The following is a 20,051-nucleotide window of genomic DNA, read 5'->3' as shown; positions in this document are numbered from 1 at the left end:
AATGATAACTGTCAAAACCTATATTTTCCAAATGAAAGCCCCACCTTTCACTAAGATAACTAATTAAGATTAATGAATCTTTTGCTTATACATCTTGCAATGTAATATAAATTCTTCTATCATTCTTCATTAACATACTAGTATATAAAAAAGTGTAGACAAAACTTGGCAAACTAAATACATACATCAATACAATGAAATTGTTATATTACCTCTACATGATCTGCCATTCTTTTTGAGTTCATAGCCTTCTTCACAGTCACATCTATGTCTAAAATTTGAAATAAGAAACAGAAATATTCAACAACACATGCAAAGTTAATATTGATATAATATTGACTGGCCTTGAGGGGAACATCAAATATATTGCCAGCAAAAGAATCATATTGGCCCGAGACTTTAGACAAGTGCAATATGGGTATTTTAAGAGCAATATATTTGATGTTTCCCCAAAAAAGACCAGTTTATTATCATCCAAATCAGATATCTAGAGTAAAAATCATGATAATGGTGATATTTCTTTGAAAAAAAAGAGTTCTTTTGTGTCATGTTAATATGAGGGTCTAGGCTCTGCACTTTTACCATTATGACGTACTTGCAAGCGCCCAGATCCAGCGTTGTCTTTATTATTACATAGATTGTTGGTGCGTGGTTCAATATGATGCGTATCTTTTCATACGCATTTTCAAAGGCCCGGATGTGAAACCAAGGAAAATAACAAAGGTATATTTTGCGTTGTTTCTGCATGCAAAGCCAATACATGCATTGAGACCGAGGAAAATACAAACAATATACCTATCCCTTCCTGATATTCATAAAGTGTAGGGTAATAAGATTTTGTAAATTACCAGCTCAGATGTCTGATACGCGTGATAATACTGTACATCTTATCCCTACATAAAACGTTTCAATGTGATGCTCTTCAATGTTTTTGTCATCAAATTAAATTACAATTTTTATATTAAATTTCAAACTTGATTTTGACCATTTCATAAATCAAGAAAAAAAATATTTATTTGTTTCACAAAGCTGCTCAGTTACTTATGAAATTGCATGGGAATTGAATATAAAATGCCAAAGTCATGAGTTTTCACTAGATGTTAACTACGTTAATTTAAAATAACACATTTCATTAGAAATTTACTCTGAAAAGAACACATGATTTAACATAAAAAAATCAAAACCTGTTTATTTCAATTAATGCAATAAGGACACACATCTGGCTTGTCATATTCCATTCTTTATCAAGGTGTGTATAACTTTAACTGATAACTTACCCTCCTCTATCATTGATACATATCTGTTGACATTCTCCATTATTAACCTTGCATTCATCAACATCTGAACATGACAAACCATCTGATGTCAGATAGAAACCATCATGACAACGACATGTAAAGCTCCCATCTGTATTAACACACAGGTCATTGTGATCACATAGTCCCATATCACACTCATTGATGTCTGGGAGAAAAGAATGAAAAATATGATATCAAGGGTTTTACTATGGAAACAAAATGTAAGAAAAATACAAACAAATAATGTATCTGCAGGAGACAAGGTTGGGTTGTTAGAATTGGCACTATTGTATATCAAGATTTATCTCGATGAGTTACCCCCCCTCCCCAAATAGAATGATGATTTGAAGGGGGGCATAGTTCTAAAAAAAACTGAAACTGTATCTAGTAGCAGATCAAGCCACATTGAGTAAAATTGATTTCAGGGGATGTATTCTTTGTGCACAACTGTCATCTTTTAAAACTATAGTGCCAAATCCTGTTTGAACTGCACCTGCTAAGCAGAGAATGTGTCCACATCTAATGTAGATCATGTTGATGACAGATAGGTATGTTTAGAAGAATACTGCAATCTTACACAACTCTTCTACGAACTGCTTAATTTGTGAACACTTGAGTAAAAATCAATGTTTGAGAAATAATAAACCCTCAGCTCACCTTTGCAATAAGACTCGTTGACTTGTATGTAACCTTCCTCACAAGAACAAGAATGACTAAAAGAAAAAGAGATATTCACTGATAAAGATAAATAATGTTACGAAAGGACAATAAACAACATACATAGTATCTTTAAGAAAGCTGGAAGAATAGAAAAAAGGTAGTAGCATAAAGGAGAGATAAAGAACAACATACAAAAACAAAAAAAAAACCTATGAAAATCTTTTAAAATTCATTAACATCATTAGAATTTTTTGTAAAAGTTCAAAGGCCTCTCAAACTTCCTTCCATTAAACATGAATTTATTCAAAAATAAAGATAAACCAAAGCATCTAATATTAAATGTATCAAACTTTAGGTAATTTATTCCAATAAATATCATAAAGAAGTAGTATGATGAATAAACCTAATATCTAAGAAGAGTAAATATTCTTACCTCCCTGGTAAATTATTGCACACTTGTTGACAAGTATTGAGAGATGAATTACTACATTCATCTATGTCTGTAGTATGAAAAGAAAGAAAAAAAAAACATTGTCAGTTCCTCAGCAAAGAAAAGTCATTGAAATAGCACATAAATAATTTTTAATGAGTAATTTTAAACATATAACAATTTTCGTCAAGCATAGTGATATGTATTTGTCAATTCTCACATTATTTTTGCAGCAAGGTCATTATGATTATTAATATAATTAGGTAATCATTTGTAATACATCCATCATAAAATGATACTCATGGCGCAATAAAGGAAAAAAAATATATAGCGAAGTTAATGGTGATCTTAAGTACTTATCATTTTCACTATGAAAAAAATGCCAATTTACACAACCCACATTATCAGTCATGTCTATATTCATTTTCGCTGCTTTGAATTTATTAGTTGTTTATCTGTGTATTTAACTTCCTTTTAATGTTTTAATCGATCATTTTTATTACAGACCATTTCTGGGTACATGTAGCTTGGTCGGGGAGGGAGACCCTCGGTTCATAGTTATCAAGTTAGCTTTTCCCCATACCCAGGCAGCTAAGCTACATGTACCCATCTACGGCTCTGCTTAATATTTATATTTTGTTGAAATTTATATTACATTGTAATTGCCAAATTGATAATAATAATTGTTTTTTAATGAAGTTACATGTACACGCTGCAACCTAGCAGCATTTGAAAGCTATCAAAATGATTTGTTATTCAAGCTTGACCAATTATCAATGATCTTATTAGATTGTCTGTTTTCTCCTTATTTAAAAAAAATCTTTTTAGAATGAAAACTTGTCACTCACCTCTACAATGTAACCATTCAAATGTGAAGAATCCATTAGGGCAGTTACATGTATAGTTGCCTTGAGTATTCTCACATATTGCTTCCTCAGCTGCTACACACTCATGTGTATTCTCTTGACATTCATCAATATCAATACATATATCAGAGTCAAGAAGCTCACCATTTCTCAAACGGAAACCATCAAAGCACCTGAGGTCAAAAAGAGTGGTATCAAAATCTTTGGAATTGTATGGCTATTAAGGCGACTGCATACCTTACGATTGGTCTGCGACCTGACTTCAAAATAAAATGTAGTAGAATTTGATGCTAATATTGAGACTTGGAATATCTTACTGTGTAATGTTCTAAATCATCGTACGAATACCTATGTTCAAATCTGTGACTATATATGCTATCATCCTTCTTAGAATAAAAGCAAATTCAATATCTAGTCATAACGTCATAGCAGTCGTACGATTGGCTACGATTTGAAACTAATTTGGCCTTTACTCCAAAATAAAGGCTTACAATTTTTCATAATGGTTATATCAGTATTCTTTCAATTAATTTTAACCTCAAATAAAATGATATTTTCTATTCACATTTTCAGAAAATTAGCAAAATGCGATTTGTTCCAAAATCGAATCGCCAACAGCAGTAAGATGTGCGGTGGCATTAAGACACAAAATAATACTTACATATTTTTGTTCTGTAACTAAGCCAACAAAGTTTTACTGCAACTCTAACCAGATAGCACCAGTCATACAGATACGAAATCGACTCTTGTGGCATGCAATTAACAAACTTTTCACACATCAGTAAGCTTATAATTCCTTCATGAAGCTTACAAGTATATGAATAAGTAAAATATAATTATAATTTAAAAACACAAAAGCTTTCTTACTCATCCCAAATTATTTTAGAGAAATGGGACCACTCCCCCTCCGTACTAAAGATAAAAAGTAGCTGCTTAATTCAAGTAACATTTAAACAACAATTTGATTTGAGAAAAATAAAAAAATTATAGCACTAAAACTTTCATTAAAATTAGATCTAAAACTGAAAAGTTGTGGCATTTTACAATTTTGCTTATTGTAACAAAGAGGTTACTTATATGCACGGTCAAGTTGGTATGCAACAGTGGAGCCCACGATGTCGCGAACCAAATATTTCTGGTGTATTTTATTGAATAACATATGGGAATATTTCAATTTTAATAGAATTTATAACAATGATCTTCACCACATCACAGTCGATTATGATAATGGTGATTATAAATGCGGAATTATTATTGAAATAAATGTGGAATAATTATTATTGAAATATCTGATATTTCAGATAATCTAATACCTAAAAATACTGAAAGTGTGATGGTTAATCAGTTTCTTGGTTTGCAAACCACCTATGATGTCCACATCACCAATTTGCATAAATGCTATAACTTTTCAGATTCAGATCATGATGAAGTTTTAGTGTTTTGCCCATATGATGTTTTCTATTCATCTGGATATTTGTTTTGTTGGGTTTGATGTTGCCTTTTTTATGTTATCATGTTATTTCAAAATTCAGTGCAAACAGTATTATTATTATTAAGTGCATGTGAAATACCTGCATTCTGATCCACCTGGTGTATTGATACATTGTTGACTGCATCCACCATTGTTATCCTGACATTCATTGATGTCGCTGCATGTCAGTCTATCCTCTCGCAAGTAAAACCCACTACGACAAGTACATTCGAAAGAGCCTTGGAAAATAGTATGGTAAAAAATAAAATACAAAAGTTAGAAATCATAGAACATCACAAGTGTGTAAATTGTCTTATCTTTATCAATTTATTACAAAATCAAAGAGCACACTACTGATTAAAGGGAAAGGAAACACCAACTACTTTCTTCAAGCTCCCTATTTTACAATGCCTCATTTCAAAATTAAACGTAATGAATTTCATAATGAAGATTACTAGTATCTGTTAGGAATGCAGAATTTTCCCTGTTCAAAGATAAAATAAAGACAATTCAACTTGGGATAGATCATAGCTTCTTATAACAAAAAGACCCATCATAATAAGAACTTCTAAATTGTTTTTCATCAGGAGGAAAAAAGATTTCTATGTGTTTTGACAGGATTTAAGAATCAAAACGCTTCTAAAAATAATTGTTACCTTCATTGTTTGCACAAAGATGATCACATGGTCCAGACCTATCAGCTCCACATTCATCAATATCAACGCAGATAACATTAGAAGGATCCGTCCCTTGGAAACCTGATCGACAACGACATTCATGGCTACCGGGGAGGTTTACACAAACGTGTTGACATCCACCATTGTTGATATCACATTCATTTATATCAAGACAGCTCGTAGCATTGTCATTTGTTATGAAGCCATCTCGACAGGAACATTCAAATCTGAAAGAAGAAACATGAGTGGGTAAGTTTCATTCATGTTGGCAGCTTCTCTTGTTGAAATTCAATTTACTGTTTTCTCAAGTACGTAGTTTCTTTTGGCATGACTCCCTTTTAGCAATCCAATACAATTAGTAAAACTTCAAAAGAATACATAACCACTATTGTTGACTTCTACAATTCTTGGGCAAGAAAAAAAAATGGGTGGGGAGTAATTTAGAAATAAAATGAAAATTCTCCTTTAATCTAAAAGAAATTCAAAATGAAAATAAATCATAAGGTACATTAACAGTTCCATATCTAACTTAGCAACAGAAATTGCACATATTTAAACCAGTCAATAAAGGTCAGAGCTGTGTCTTTTAGGAGGAAGCAAACTGTTTTCCTCACATATCCTCTGTTGTCAGCACAGAAAAATTCAATGGGGATTGTAGGAAAGCTTCAGAGAAAGACCACGAGTGTGATGACCTGATCATTAATGCTATGTCAGATATATTAATACAAAAAACCCATTGATTAAAACCCAACATTGTTGATTTTATATGAAACTTTGAGAAAAAAAATAAGTTTGTAGATAAAATACAAGATACAGGTGTCTTACCCTCCATCAAAGTTAGTACAAACATGGCAATCATCTGGTTGAGTTTCACACTCATCGATATCTTCACATTGAATGGTTGATGCCATCGGTAAGACACGGAAACCAGGGAAACATTGACAACGAAATCCACCAGGAAAGTTGATGCAGTCATGTTCACATTGATACCTCAGCTCAGTAGCACACTCATCAATATCTTTTGGTTGCGATAGGAGAGAAAATATAAATAAAAAGAGATGAAGTTTCAATTAATGCTGCACTGATTTCACCACTACTACCACCATTATCAGGCTTAACCCATTGCCTACCTGCCCTACAAAAAGCCTAATTGAATAACTTGGTAGGCAATAGGTCAACATAATCCTTCTCAACATCCTCATCATTATCAATATCATCAACATCTACAAAATAAATATGATAATCATATTCATTATCGGAAGTCAATGTTTATACAATCAATAGTGCCACAAAAAATGATATTTGCACTTATCATACAGATAGAATTTATTAGTCTAATTACCATATCACTACGACTACCACTATATTTGTCATTTTCAACCCTAATATCTGCATACCATTCTCCAAACTTAAAAAAAATAGATCACCACTACCTGCATAACATTGCTCACTCTAATTGCAATGTGTCATGATCCCCACACATATCTAGCTTCACAAAAATAAACAAAAAACGTCACGAATGCATGTTAGTCTCACCTTTACAGACCCTGCCATTTGGACTAAGTTCAAATCCCTCATGACAGTCACAATAGTAGCTACCTGCTGTATTAATACATCTCTGATTACAATGATTGCTGTATGTAGAGAAATCTGATGCAGGTCTTAAACACTCATCAACATCTAAGATAAGGAAAGAATCAAGTTTAGAACAGTCAAAATACTTTTTGGGAAAAAACACAGCATTTGTTCTAAAGAACTTGGAAAAAAATCAACAAAAAACATACTTAAAACTAACAGTAAAATATGAGTCAATTCCTTTCTATTATTTCTATAAACATGCATTTCTATAAGTGAGAGAAATACTCCATGATCTGCAACCTATAAAAAAAATGTTATGAATCTATGGAATTGAGATATCCAGATCAAAATATTACATATAAATCTTTAATTTTTACTAGAGCATTGATAGATACTGATCAATAAGATGAAATTAATGAACATGCCATTTTGAATATTTATTTTTTGTTCTTCCTCCATTTTACTCTACTTCTGTAGTGAGTCATAAGATAAATAAAGAAAAATTAGCATGGAATAACAACAGAAAATTTCTTTGTGATAAATAGAATGTGTTTCACCTGAACAATTGACTCCATTGGATCCTAGATTATAACCAGCATGGCATGAACAGTAGTGACCACCAAGTCTCTCATGACAAACTTGCTCACAGCCACCATTATTTTCACGGCAACTTGAACCTATAGTCTCTAGGAATATAAGAAATTATTAAATGAAATTATGCATTATGTTAAATAACCTATACCATATAGAAATATATCAAATATTCCCATCAAAATAATTTATTCAAAAAAAAAAAAATAGGGGGATAAAATCAGTGATCATATTTGTAATCAATATTTTGATAATGGAATATTAAAAGAATCAATGAAAGCAATAAATTTTAATAGGTATACAATAAATTTCAGACAGCCAAAATTTTCCAGATGAAAGGATTTCAAACAAAATGCACTAATAGTTTTTTATCATTTTTGCTCCATTTTTTTCTGCAAGATATCTTTAGCATATATTATGTTTACACTGTATGATGCTAAGGACTAAAAATATAATGTGGTTTTCAAAAAGTCACATTACTGTCAAACACAACTCTCGGAATAGAAACATTAAATGTTGTCAGTTTGATGTTTTTTGTTACCCATTAAGACCTTACCTGGTGAACAAGTGCGTCCATCATGACCAAGGATAGATCCAGGTTCAGTACAACCACAATAGAAAGAACCTCTTGTGTTGAAACAACTTTGTGAACAACCACCATTCTCAGTCAAACACTCATTCACATCTGAAAGATGGAGAAAACATATTCAAATACACAAAGTAAATGATTAAATGTAATGCAATATTAAAAATTACTACACAATCACTATATATATATATATTTAAGAGCTTCAGATATTTTAACCATACCAAAATCCTTATTGTTAATTTGGCATATGAATGAGTACAAAATAATGAACAATGTGGTCAATTGTTCCTCTTTCACATTGATTTTAAAGATTATTTCCATTCAGACCTCAAATTTAATGATCACATATGCTTGCGCAAGAAATACTTGTGTATTTCGAGACATAAACTAGGGTGTATAAAAAAGAATGATTTTAATTTTCATGGGGTGATTCATATTCCAGATTTTATTGTAACTTTGAAATTCTTGACCAAAATGTTATGTTAAAGAGATCTATTGAAAATATCATAGAATCAGGTAACCATCTTACCATCACAAGCCTTTCCATTGGTAGATACCTCAAAACCTAAGATGCATTCACATCGATAGGTACCTTCAAGATTTACACAGATGTGTGGACAACTCTCACTTAGTAGACATTCATCAATATCTGAAAAAAGAAATAATCAAAACACATCCATCAAACAACAGTACCTTTTGTAAGACATACACACACATTAAATAAGGAAGATGTTTATAAAATGATAATACATTAGCAGGTTTATCATGGTTTTATTGAAACCAAATTCTTTGTTAAAACGGTCAGGAAATTGATGGAAAGATACTAAGTTAAAATATTTAAGAAAAAAATATAGGCCTACAGAAAAATAAACAAACATCAATGTGGGAAACAAACAGAAATGGTTCATAATCAGGAATGACAACCAAAAATTATATAACAATGTTTTCATTGTGTTATATTTTATAGCTAAATAGATGAAAATCACATACAGCACAAAAATTAGGAAAATGCAAAAAAGAAAAAAAAACTATAAAGGGCAGAGAGAAGGAAGAGAAATGACAACGAGAGCACGAGAAATGATTAGTATTTCATTTTATCATGAAACAAAAATAGATCAAGGTTGAGACATTCCCTTGATGAAAGCACCCTAGCGATTATTGTAATCTTCTTACCAATACATCCTTTTTGAGTTTCATCCAGTTCATACCCTTCTGGACATGCACATACTGCATTGCCATATCCATCTACACGACAGTATTCACTACAACCTCCATTGTCTATCATACAGGGATCAGTAGCTGATGCATCAACGGCTGCAGAATAAACATGGATTTATTAATTTAATCAATATAACTACATTAATAACACAACAGCAGCAACAAATACAACAACCACCAGCTACAATACTAATGGTAACTAACAATTATACTTCTGCTACTTTGATAATGTAAGTTATGGTCCTAAAGCTATCAAAAATTAGATAAAAAGCAGACTGAGTAGATGTCAAAATTAAAAATCAACCCAATGAAAAGGTTTATTCAATGAGCAGGAAACTAATCCAGAAAGTTACACTGAGACCATAATTATAAAAGAAAATTAGTCGATTGAAAAGGTCTACAAAAAAGTTGTCAGCATGTAAAAGAATGGAGTCTAGAACACAGAGACTGGTTTTCTCATCATTTATCTAACACTCTTTCAAAACTCAATTGAAGTTGTTCAAGACCACTTTTCCTGTCTTGATCATCTTTAATTCTGAGTCATCATCCAGATCTTGTCAGCATTTCAGGAGTATGTCTATCATCTCTAAAGAAGAGAAATACAATTTAAAGATCCCCCTCCTCCTCCAAAACAACAAAAAATTATGTTTCAACCAGTTTCAGTCAGTGTTAAACAATCCTTCTCAGTGCCATGTCCACTGTGTTTACATATTTCACAACACAATAATTTTGCATGGCAACTTGAAATGATCAACAGGTGAATAAGTCTGGAGAGTCTACATACCGATAGCTTCATATTCTAGCATGAATCCTTGACGTTTGACTGATTCATCGGTGACAAACCTTAACATCATGGTGTTACCAGTAGATACTAAGACACCAGGATCCTCCTCACCACAAAAACGCCCAATTGACTTTGATTCTATAGAGAAAGATAAAGATCATTTCAATATATATGACATGTCATCACTACATCACACCTTTTCAAGCATATATCATATTTTTGCGAAGAATGAAACTGACACATATGATATCTTCTCTTCTCTTAAGAGGTAAAATTAATTTCACCTTTAAAATTACATGGAATGATACTTGAGTTTTTGACACAGAAATGATAAAATACTCATTATTAAGCAAATAATCAGTGTTGATAAAGGTAATGGACAAACTATTAAAGCTGGGGGTAGTTTCTGCAGCGGGATCCACTATACGCAAACTAAACCAATATCAATTGTAGGCCTACCTCTCGATATGAAGAATGTTGATTTTTTTTTAAATCAAGGTTTCCTTTGGAAAAAAACCAAAACATGAAGACGATTATGCTTGTTTTAATGCTTTAACGCATATGTAAACTGTGCACAAGCATACAAGATCTTGCTCCAGCAAGATTTAATGTGACCTCACAAGGGAATTTTACCATTGCAACAATTTAGGGGCAATGCAATTTTATTTTGCACAAAGTTTTAATGCTAGCACGTATGTACACTTTGTGTGCCAATATATATATTGCACAATCGCCATTGCAGGTGACGGAGAAAGGTGACCAGCAGCAGTGACCACTTCATTTCTTGCGTACTCAAACTAATTCATAACGTGTTGTGACCCTATTGGCTAAAAAGATCAGCGAAACAAAAAAGATCCATTACTGCGACCAATCTTCAAGCAAGATTCTTAGTATATGAAATATAATGAATGATATTTAAAAAAAAGATGTTCAAACTATGGATATCAGCATAACAGCTAAATTGAAATATGAAAATTATGATTTTTCATGTTGGAACCAGGTGGAACAAGCCCAAAATATGATCAGGACAACATAATCACCACATGATTTTGAAAGTGTCTTTACATCAGAAAATGAACATCCTTACTTTGTTTTTATTTCCTTCACTAAGCTGGGCAATTACCAATTTACCTGCCAAAGTAAACTCAACAAATTTCCTAAACATTTACAAACAGGAACATGATACTTAACATCCCATAGCTTGAAGTCATAAAAATAAATCCTGTTTTACAAAGAGGATTATGGCTCTTCTCAACACATCAACAGAGACTAATCATGTCTTTATATCAAAGATGTGGTTTGACATGTGCATGATAGGTAAGGATGTATGAATAAATGGCTTCTCAAACCATGGCCATATAGAACATAAAGAGAAGATTCACTGGTAGGTAAATGGTAAGAAGGACATATTACAAGATGAATAGCTAAAAGGCATGACTAATTTGATCACTTTTAATGCAGCTTTAAATTACTGAAATGAGGAGATAGCCAAAAGATGCCAGGACATATGTTGAAGAGAGTATGTAAACTTACAAACATATCAAGGAGAAGTAGAATTGCATAAATGAAGAATGAATAATACAAAACAATAAAATTAAAAGGAGATGCTGCCCTATTTATTGGCAAAATATCTGTTCAGGACTTCGACATAAGAAACTTATACCATCCATTTACCTTGGTTAAAAATCTTATTATGTAAGAAACCTTTTATTTACAATGAGGAAATCGATCAGAGAATATAGATCAACACCCCCCATTATAAGTGGAGTAATGAGGGGAAAATCATTAAAGACCCTGACCGGTGTAAAAACCATTATATATCAAAATAAAGGTAATGACTCATACAATACAAATATACCAAAAATATTACATATATCTCCTTCCAATAGTTAAGAATATTAAATAGAAATCAAAGAAACTGCTCCTCCAAATTACACTTTGATTGAGCACCCCCACGTCGCCTGGAAATGATGACTTCACGTTGTGTCTGGAGGGTTGTGAATCCATAGGTTTGTGTACAAAAGCATTGTGTATTTTCTTCCATTTTCATGTTATGAATCCATTCTTTTTTTTCAGATGAAAATGGCACTCAAAATTATTCACTGTTCAAATTGTTGTAAACCTTTAACTATTCACTACCTTTTTTGTGATTTCTTTGTTTAGCTCTTATTGGGCCTAAATTGCTATGTCAGGAAAAGTTGTTATACATAATCTAAATGCAGATAGAATTGAAATCTGCGCCAAATAAGCAGGAAATAAAATATGGCAAAAACTAGTTCAAAACTATAGATTTCATAAATTCAAGCTTATGGGAAAAAATATATGTGATATTCCTCTGTGATAGAAGTGAAGAGAATGAAATGCGTTATCTGGAAAGCAAAAAAATACCCAGTTTTTCTGTGTACAATCCCATGGAATCACGACGCTTCTTACACAACGTGACGTCACGGTCTCGAGGCAGGTGAAAAGCACAATAAAGCCATTTTCTAAACGGGGTTCGAAGCCCGATAATTGGAATATTCTTAGGCAAAATACTCAGCTGGGAAGAGGTGAAAATGCATAAAGCATACCTTGCTGACTTAGTAGCTTATAAGCTTTCGATTGGTATACATGTATAATTTGTCAGTTTCATTTTTGGGTCCGGTCTGGATCTTTAAGGGGGCTGAGTTTGGATAAAATCCAAGAATAAGCAAATTTGTATGTCTAATCTATTGTTTTGTTACAGATAGGTCTATAACTGACCACATATCAATGGAAACTCAATAATCATGATGAAGTTTTACAATACTGTGGACATTCATTTACAACAAATAAAATAGTTTAGGGCCATTCTTGGTCACATGAGTGACCAAAATTAAGACAAATCTTGATTTTAATTTGTTATCAATCTAAAAATTTCAGAGATTTAGTAAATGAAAGGTTATATATCAGTAACAAGTTTAGTCAGCTATCGTTTCAACATATTATTTGCTGTCTCCAATATGCAGGTTCAAGGTCAGAGTTCAAAAGAAGTGGGTCAAATGTGTGTGTGACTTCACACAGACGCATGATTTTGAAAGTTTAATTTCATTTTGATATTCCTGTGAATTTCGAAAAAGAAATTCACCTCTCAAAAACATCACAATTAGTTATAAATTTCTGAAAGTTTTAGATACATAATTAATTAAAGTCCAGGTTTGTCATAATTTCCGTCAAACAAGTGACCAAATATGGCCCTTTAGTGAAATGTTTGGGGTCGACTTATAGCCCTAGCCTGCCACCCGCCAGCATGTCAGCACCTATGAGGTACATCAAAATTAAAAACTAAAGTGAATTTACGTACCTGATGATGATCCATCTCTGATCTCCAGATAGTCATAGCTACAATATGCTGTACCCCCCTCCACAGAGAACGTTCTAAAACCTAGACGTATCACTTTGTGTCTACCAACCACAATCTTGAAGACACAGTTAAGATTATCAAGGTAGTTTCCTGGGTATTTTGGTGATATGATGGTACCCCTTGGACCAAAGAATGTCCTTGAGCATCCTGGTGAAATATATATATAAAGAATTATTAGAATGATCTTAAATGGTAAATTATAATAATCTTTGAAAAATCTTCACACCTGTCTTGCATAGTGCACAAACGTATTGTTCACTTTAATTGCAACTACAGTGACTTGTACTTTTGAATGAGATGAAGAAAAGTTTTATGTATTTCTTCTTCATTTATTTTTTTCATTCATTTATTTATTTATCTATTGATTCATTTACATATTTATTTCATTATTATCATGATCATCATTTATTTTTTGAGGAGTCTATTGCACTTATACTAGAAGCAGAGCTTAAATAATGATTCTATATATCCTTGATCTTTTAGTGATTATCATTGAATTAAATTCCTGTATGAAGGATGAGTGAAGAGGACAAAGAATCAGGGACAGTCCCTACATCCTATTAACGCATACATAATAAACAATAATACATGAACGTGTGTATCTTCAAAGTCTGATTCCATTTCTGTTATTCAAAAGGATTTAAGACATTTCAAACAAATTCCTCCTCAGAACTATTCCTATGGACGTTTCTGAAGTTTTTAAAATGCAATAACTCATTGTTACAAGTATAAATTCCCATAATATGAATTAAATCTTCTTGATTAATATCAGATTATTTTTCAAAGCAACCCTACAGTAGATCACAATATTGCCTTATAAAGTGTAAGAGGAGCATAATCAGAAGCCCTTATTTCCCTTACTTAACGTCACTATTACAGGACAAGTCCACCCCAAAACAAAGTATATTTGAATTAAAAGAGGAAAAATCCAACAAGCACAACCCTGAAAATTTCATCAAAATCGGATGGAAAATAAGAAAGTTATGACATTTTAAAGTTTGGCTTAATTTCACACAACAATGATATGTACATCCTGGTCAGTATGCAAATGAGGAGACTGATGACGTCATGCACTCACTATTTATTTTTGTACTTTATTATATGAAATATTCTAATTTTCTCCTCATTGTCAAGTGATACAATGATTAATTTGTCCCTGGACATGTGGAATTAGCATTGTTTAATAATATATGGTTCAGTCAGGTTGGTCCTTATTGTCAATCTGTAAAAAAAGTATATAATATATAATTCAAATTTAACAAAAAAGTGAGTGAGGGACATCATCGACTGTCTCATTTCCATATCACTGAGTTCTGCATCACTGTTATGTGAAAAATAAGTGAAACTTTAAAATGTCATAACTTATCTTATTTTATATCCGAATTTCGATGAAATTTTCAGCGTTATGCTAGTTTTATTTCTCTTTATTTATTCGAATCAACATTTTTCTGGGGTGGACTTGACCTTTAATAAGTGATAATTTGCTGCAATAGAAGCTGTAAATTAGATAAAATTATCAATATTTCTAGAGCAATACAATATAATGCTAGCTTTCTTGTGGACTGCAGGTCAATTCTCACAGTTAAGCAGTTCGTTTCATATTGGTGACTACAGTTTTAACAAAAGTTCAGCACATTTTTCCACATGATATCAATTAAGATGGTAATCTATGTGAAAGTCAGATCAAAATAAGTTTTATTTATAATTGTACTTTAAAGAGAGGAAGAATAAAGCCATGTTTTGACACACTTGGAGGTCGTTGACAATGGTAATTTTCTACTCTGTTAAACACGCAAGAAGTATGACAAGCACATTGTTCAAAGAATTGTTTACATTCCAATCCAATGAATGCTGCACGCAATCTTTAACCACAAATCATTCTGCTTTTAGTACAAAAGGTTATTTTTCTACTTTCGCAATGTCCATCCATCAATATTGAATATTGAAGAATGACAAGATAAATTTGTAAACTGCAGTCATCACATTTTTAACAGTCATTACATTTAAAAAAATAGAACATGGTATTATACATTAACACATCTCTAAAATTTACATAGTCATGACAAAGTTATGCAAAAGTATCTGGAAACAATGAGTAGTGAAGGATGAAATATCAAAGATAACGGCATCTAGATAGGCTACTTCCTATTTTAAATCTAACATAAACTTACAAACTCTCTTTTACAGCATCTAAATGATATTTCCTATTTTTAGTCTTGCATAAAGTTGTAAACTCTTTTACTTAACAACCCTTTTACTTAACAACTGTACCCCCAATAAATCATTTAGCTTTGAATCTAGCTTCAGATAAACATCATGTATTCAAAGTTACCATAATAATCATTAAAAAATAAAGCTTCTTGCAGTATTTCAGCTCAAACATCCAAGATTACACAATCCAATAGAATTCTATTCATGAGGTGCCAAATCAAGAGCAAACAGTTTCCTTCAAAAGTACTTTGCTTTCATACAGCTTCACAAGAAACCACATGATACCCACACCAATAAACAACAAGAAGTTCATTGAACCCTCTTACTTTTAGTTAGTTTGGGGTTGACTGACAGATGTGGATTCCATTCAAATCTAATCAGCCAAAAAATCTTGACATTTTAACAATAAGAGATGAATCATTTGTTATTTGGAGAGAAATTCTTCAAATCAAATAAAAATAATCTCAAATATTGTTAGCTGGACAATGGAAAGTTGTACAATATTTCCTAGTTATTGGGACAGAGCTACTAGTTATTTTGTGTTTGTTTGAGAAAGGGAAAGAGCAGGAAGGAAGAAAGGAAACAAGTCAAGAGGCTAGAGTATAATGATTTCCTATGATTTGGGATATATAGGCCTAAGAGTTACTTCAATTGATAAATATCAAACCCACAGCCAATTAAAAGAGAGAGAAAAAACATCCTTTAACTTTATTGACCTCATTGAAAAAATATTAAGAATTACTTTCATGGAGCAAATCAACTGCCTCATTTAAGTAATACAATAATTTGTGTAAGAATACAAAAATTAGAGCAATCTAATTGTTTCTTACCTGTGCTGTAATTGGCACTGAATCCTAGTCTCTCTATAGATGAATCTGTGATGAACCTCACAAAGAGCATTTGAGATGTTGAAGTGATGGTTTGTGGTTTACTTGTTCCACAGTATTTACCAAGTAAAACATCTCTTGCACTTTCACCATCATATACCTCCACATAGTCATAACTGGAAAGAAATAAGCAAAAATTGACATACAATGATAATAAAGATTTTATGCAATTAATATTTATTTCAATTCAAGCTGTGATTATAAACATATTCCAACACACAGCTATTCTTAATATTAATTCATTTTTTGTGTACAGAAACAAGAAACTTGATTTTTTAAACCTGTTTTTATAAAAAATCTATTAAACATACCATATAACTATTTGTAATATTTTGTTCTTCATAAGAACACAGGTTCAACAAGATGAAGTAACGTACAGTCCATGAACTTTGTTTTTATTTTTGATATAAAAACAAGTGCCTATTTACTTCACACTGAACAGATGTAAAAGACCTCTAAATCACGTCATCAAATGAATGTTAAGTATCTTAACAAGTTTAAACCTGTGGGCATGTAGAGGGTCAATTACATCTCAAATTGAGTGCTCTATTTCAGGACGTTGGGGTTAAAAGCAGATGTAACTAATACAATCTCCATACATCTAGATGGACCAGGATTCCACAGGTTCATAATCCACACTGACAAGTGAACTAGAAGTGAACTTCACCACCACTACCGATGGTATTCCACAACAATCGTAGCTAGCCCCGGAACCAGCTCTTCCATTTTGTATCCTGCCTCACCAGGCTCCATGTGGTCTACCCATTACTATTGTGATGAAAAATACAAATACTCAGCTGAACTTTAAATCACAGCTATTAATTGATGCCGCAGGAATGCACATCTTTGCGTGTTACTAAAACTTGTGGGGACAGAAGTGGTGGTGGCGTCTCAGCTTGACGGCCCTATCATAACACTATTTAAAGATATAATTCCTGATATCAATGATGATGTAGCTCTGTACGTGGTAAGCCTAATAATCAGGTTTTTCAAAGTATTCACTGTGGTGATACATTGTTAATAATGTAAGACATCTGTTTACAGATCTATTTATAACACAATCGTACAGCAGTACTTTCTTTAAAAACAAGTGGAACGCCTCTTGCAGTCTCGCCTGTATTACGCAATGTGATATAGCAGCAGTGCTTCCTTTGAAAATAGCTAATAAATATTATTCACAGAAGAAAACACTAATATGATAATAAAATATGTCCATTGACCCAAAATGACCTTTGACCTTGATTATCCTTATGTTAATGTTTCATGAGCTAGATCCATAAACTTCCTTAGTTATGTTGCCAATTCAACACATACTCCCAACACGGCCGGAGTTCATTAACCTTTAAATGACCTTTGATCTTGGCCATGTTCCTGAAATGTACACAGAATATTCAGAGATACTTGATTGCTCTTATGTCCAAGTTTCATGAACTAGATCCATAGAATTTTAAAGTTATGATGACAATTCCACAAATACCCCCAACATTACCAAAGTTTGTTGACCCTAAATGACATTTGACATTAGTCATGTGACCTGAAACTCGCACAGGATGTTTAAGGATACTTGATTGCTCTTATGTCCACATTTCATTAACTAGGTCCAAATACTTTCTAAGTTATGATGACATTTCAAAAACTTAACCTTCGTTAAGATTTCAATGTTGACGACGCCGCTGCCGCCGTCGGAAAAGCGGTGCCTATAGTCTCGCTCTGACAAAAACGAAACCTCTGGTTATTTGAGGGGCCCTTCATTTATCAATATGTATACAGTCTGATCTGGAATGATAATTGGTCAGAAAAGGATTGAACACTACTGTTAAGATGATGGTTTCTTTGAAAACCAAATGATTTATATGAGTTTGACCAACAGAAAAAGTATGGTTTAAAGAAGACAACATTGGAAACATTGAAATATACTTTACTATTTGATTGGTATATTTATATATTGCCTGGAAATATTTTTGATAAGTATTAACTATTCCCATGATGTGGGAAGCCTCTGAAAGAATTTTCACCATCTTTCTCATGGGGGGGGGGGGTGGGCTTACTTTCCATTTTGGTGTTTTTGTGATCAATGAAGGGAAATTGAGCATGAACTATCTGGGACAGAGAAAGCCTTTTTAAATCACCAAATTAGACACATTTAAACAAGGAAGTAAACACTTTTACAAGAACCACAAGTTTATTGGTCATTTCCAATAAAATTTCAATAACTTGTCGTACAATATCTTAAAGCTTACTTGATAATATGATAATGCTGTCAGTGGCATCTATAGATAAACAAACTTGTTACTTACTATATGTTTATTTTATTCTTATTAAACCTAGAACACGATCTATCATAACTAGAGATAAAGAGGAGCACCCCAATTATTATTTTAATAACAAAATACCGAAAGGAATGCAATGATGTATCATTCCAGCCTCTACCATATCATTACCCTAACATAACACACACAAAAAAGATCATTCATAAAAAAGATGAATCCGTGTGATGAGATGACAGATAATGTCACATCTATTCAAACATAAGGTCTTTATAAATCCTGCCTTTTCTCAAGAGTTTTCTTTGAACATTTCTTGACAGTTCAAAATACAAATGGCCTTTGTTATATGCCATGTGATGCATTTACATACAATAGTCTATATATCCCCTCTCTAAATTCTGTTTTCACTTTTAATTAAAATAAAATTCGAGATTTAACTTTGAAATTGCATTAAAAAGATCTGTTTCTAGAGATAAACTTTGAAAGTGGTCTCATCAAGGGCCACAGTGCGCAATGTTTCCAACCCCTTAAATGTCTGGTTGAAAGAAAGGGCTATGCCACCAGTCAATGAATGCCAAGGCTATGTAATGGACCTTTCCTTCCTATCTCTTTAGATCTTGGCACCTCTCCTTTTTCACAGATCAAGAGAAAGGAATTTATCAATTTCTGAGCTTTCTCTAGACATGGCAGCCAAGGAGGCAAACCATCTTAAACTGATTACATCTAAGATTTCCCAAGGTGATTTAGGAGATACAATAAAGAAGAGAAAAATGGCATAAATGTCAAGTAAGCTCTATCTTTGAACAACATGGCTTCAATTTAATAAAGTTTGAAGTTCTGACTTAAGATAATATTAGAAAAATATTTTGAAGTATATGTCTTTGATCACAGTTCATGAAATATTCCACAAACTATGGTGCATTAACCTGTTGATGTTTGAATGTTCATTCCTGTACACTCAGCACTGAGTCTCACAGATAACATTTGGACCAAAATGTTCAGCAGGCTAGAGTATTGCAATAGGATAATCTACGCTCCGTAACACAAAGATTAGCGATCAATCGCTAAATGAACTGACCAATCAATATAAATGTTACACGCACATTAGGTTTGAAATACTGGCCAGCGACCAATCAGTGCGG

General features: G+C 32.5%; 1 protein-coding gene across 1 annotated transcript in view; it reads right to left on the bottom strand.

Moving 5' to 3' along the window:
• LOC121410353 (fibrillin-3-like) overlaps nt 1–20,051 on the bottom strand; it is a 33,170-nt gene that overhangs the window by 8,163 nt on the left and 4,956 nt on the right. The window contains exons 2-17 of the mRNA XM_041602381.1: nt 16,586–16,758; nt 13,485–13,691; nt 10,163–10,300; nt 9,334–9,474; nt 8,690–8,809; nt 8,128–8,256; nt 7,538–7,666; nt 6,939–7,082; nt 6,228–6,420; nt 5,382–5,629; nt 4,826–4,964; nt 3,237–3,427; nt 2,392–2,458; nt 1,956–2,011; nt 1,278–1,464; nt 213–271 (exon numbers count right to left, since the gene is read on the bottom strand). Of these exons, the coding sequence (XP_041458315.1) occupies nt 213–271; nt 1,278–1,464; nt 1,956–2,011; nt 2,392–2,458; nt 3,237–3,427; nt 4,826–4,964; nt 5,382–5,629; nt 6,228–6,420; nt 6,939–7,082; nt 7,538–7,666; nt 8,128–8,256; nt 8,690–8,809; nt 9,334–9,474; nt 10,163–10,300; nt 13,485–13,691; nt 16,586–16,655 (2,218 nt within the window). The 5' untranslated portion in view covers nt 16,656–16,758. The remainder of the gene's footprint in view (nt 1–212; nt 272–1,277; nt 1,465–1,955; nt 2,012–2,391; nt 2,459–3,236; nt 3,428–4,825; nt 4,965–5,381; nt 5,630–6,227; nt 6,421–6,938; nt 7,083–7,537; nt 7,667–8,127; nt 8,257–8,689; nt 8,810–9,333; nt 9,475–10,162; nt 10,301–13,484; nt 13,692–16,585; nt 16,759–20,051) is intronic.

Source organism: Lytechinus variegatus, chromosome 3 (genome assembly GCF_018143015.1).
Source record: "Lytechinus variegatus isolate NC3 chromosome 3, Lvar_3.0, whole genome shotgun sequence".
NCBI lineage: Eukaryota > Metazoa > Echinodermata > Echinoidea > Temnopleuroida > Toxopneustidae > Lytechinus > Lytechinus variegatus.
Note: the sequence above shows the minus strand (reverse complement) of the source record. Positions and strands in the feature narration are given on the sequence as shown.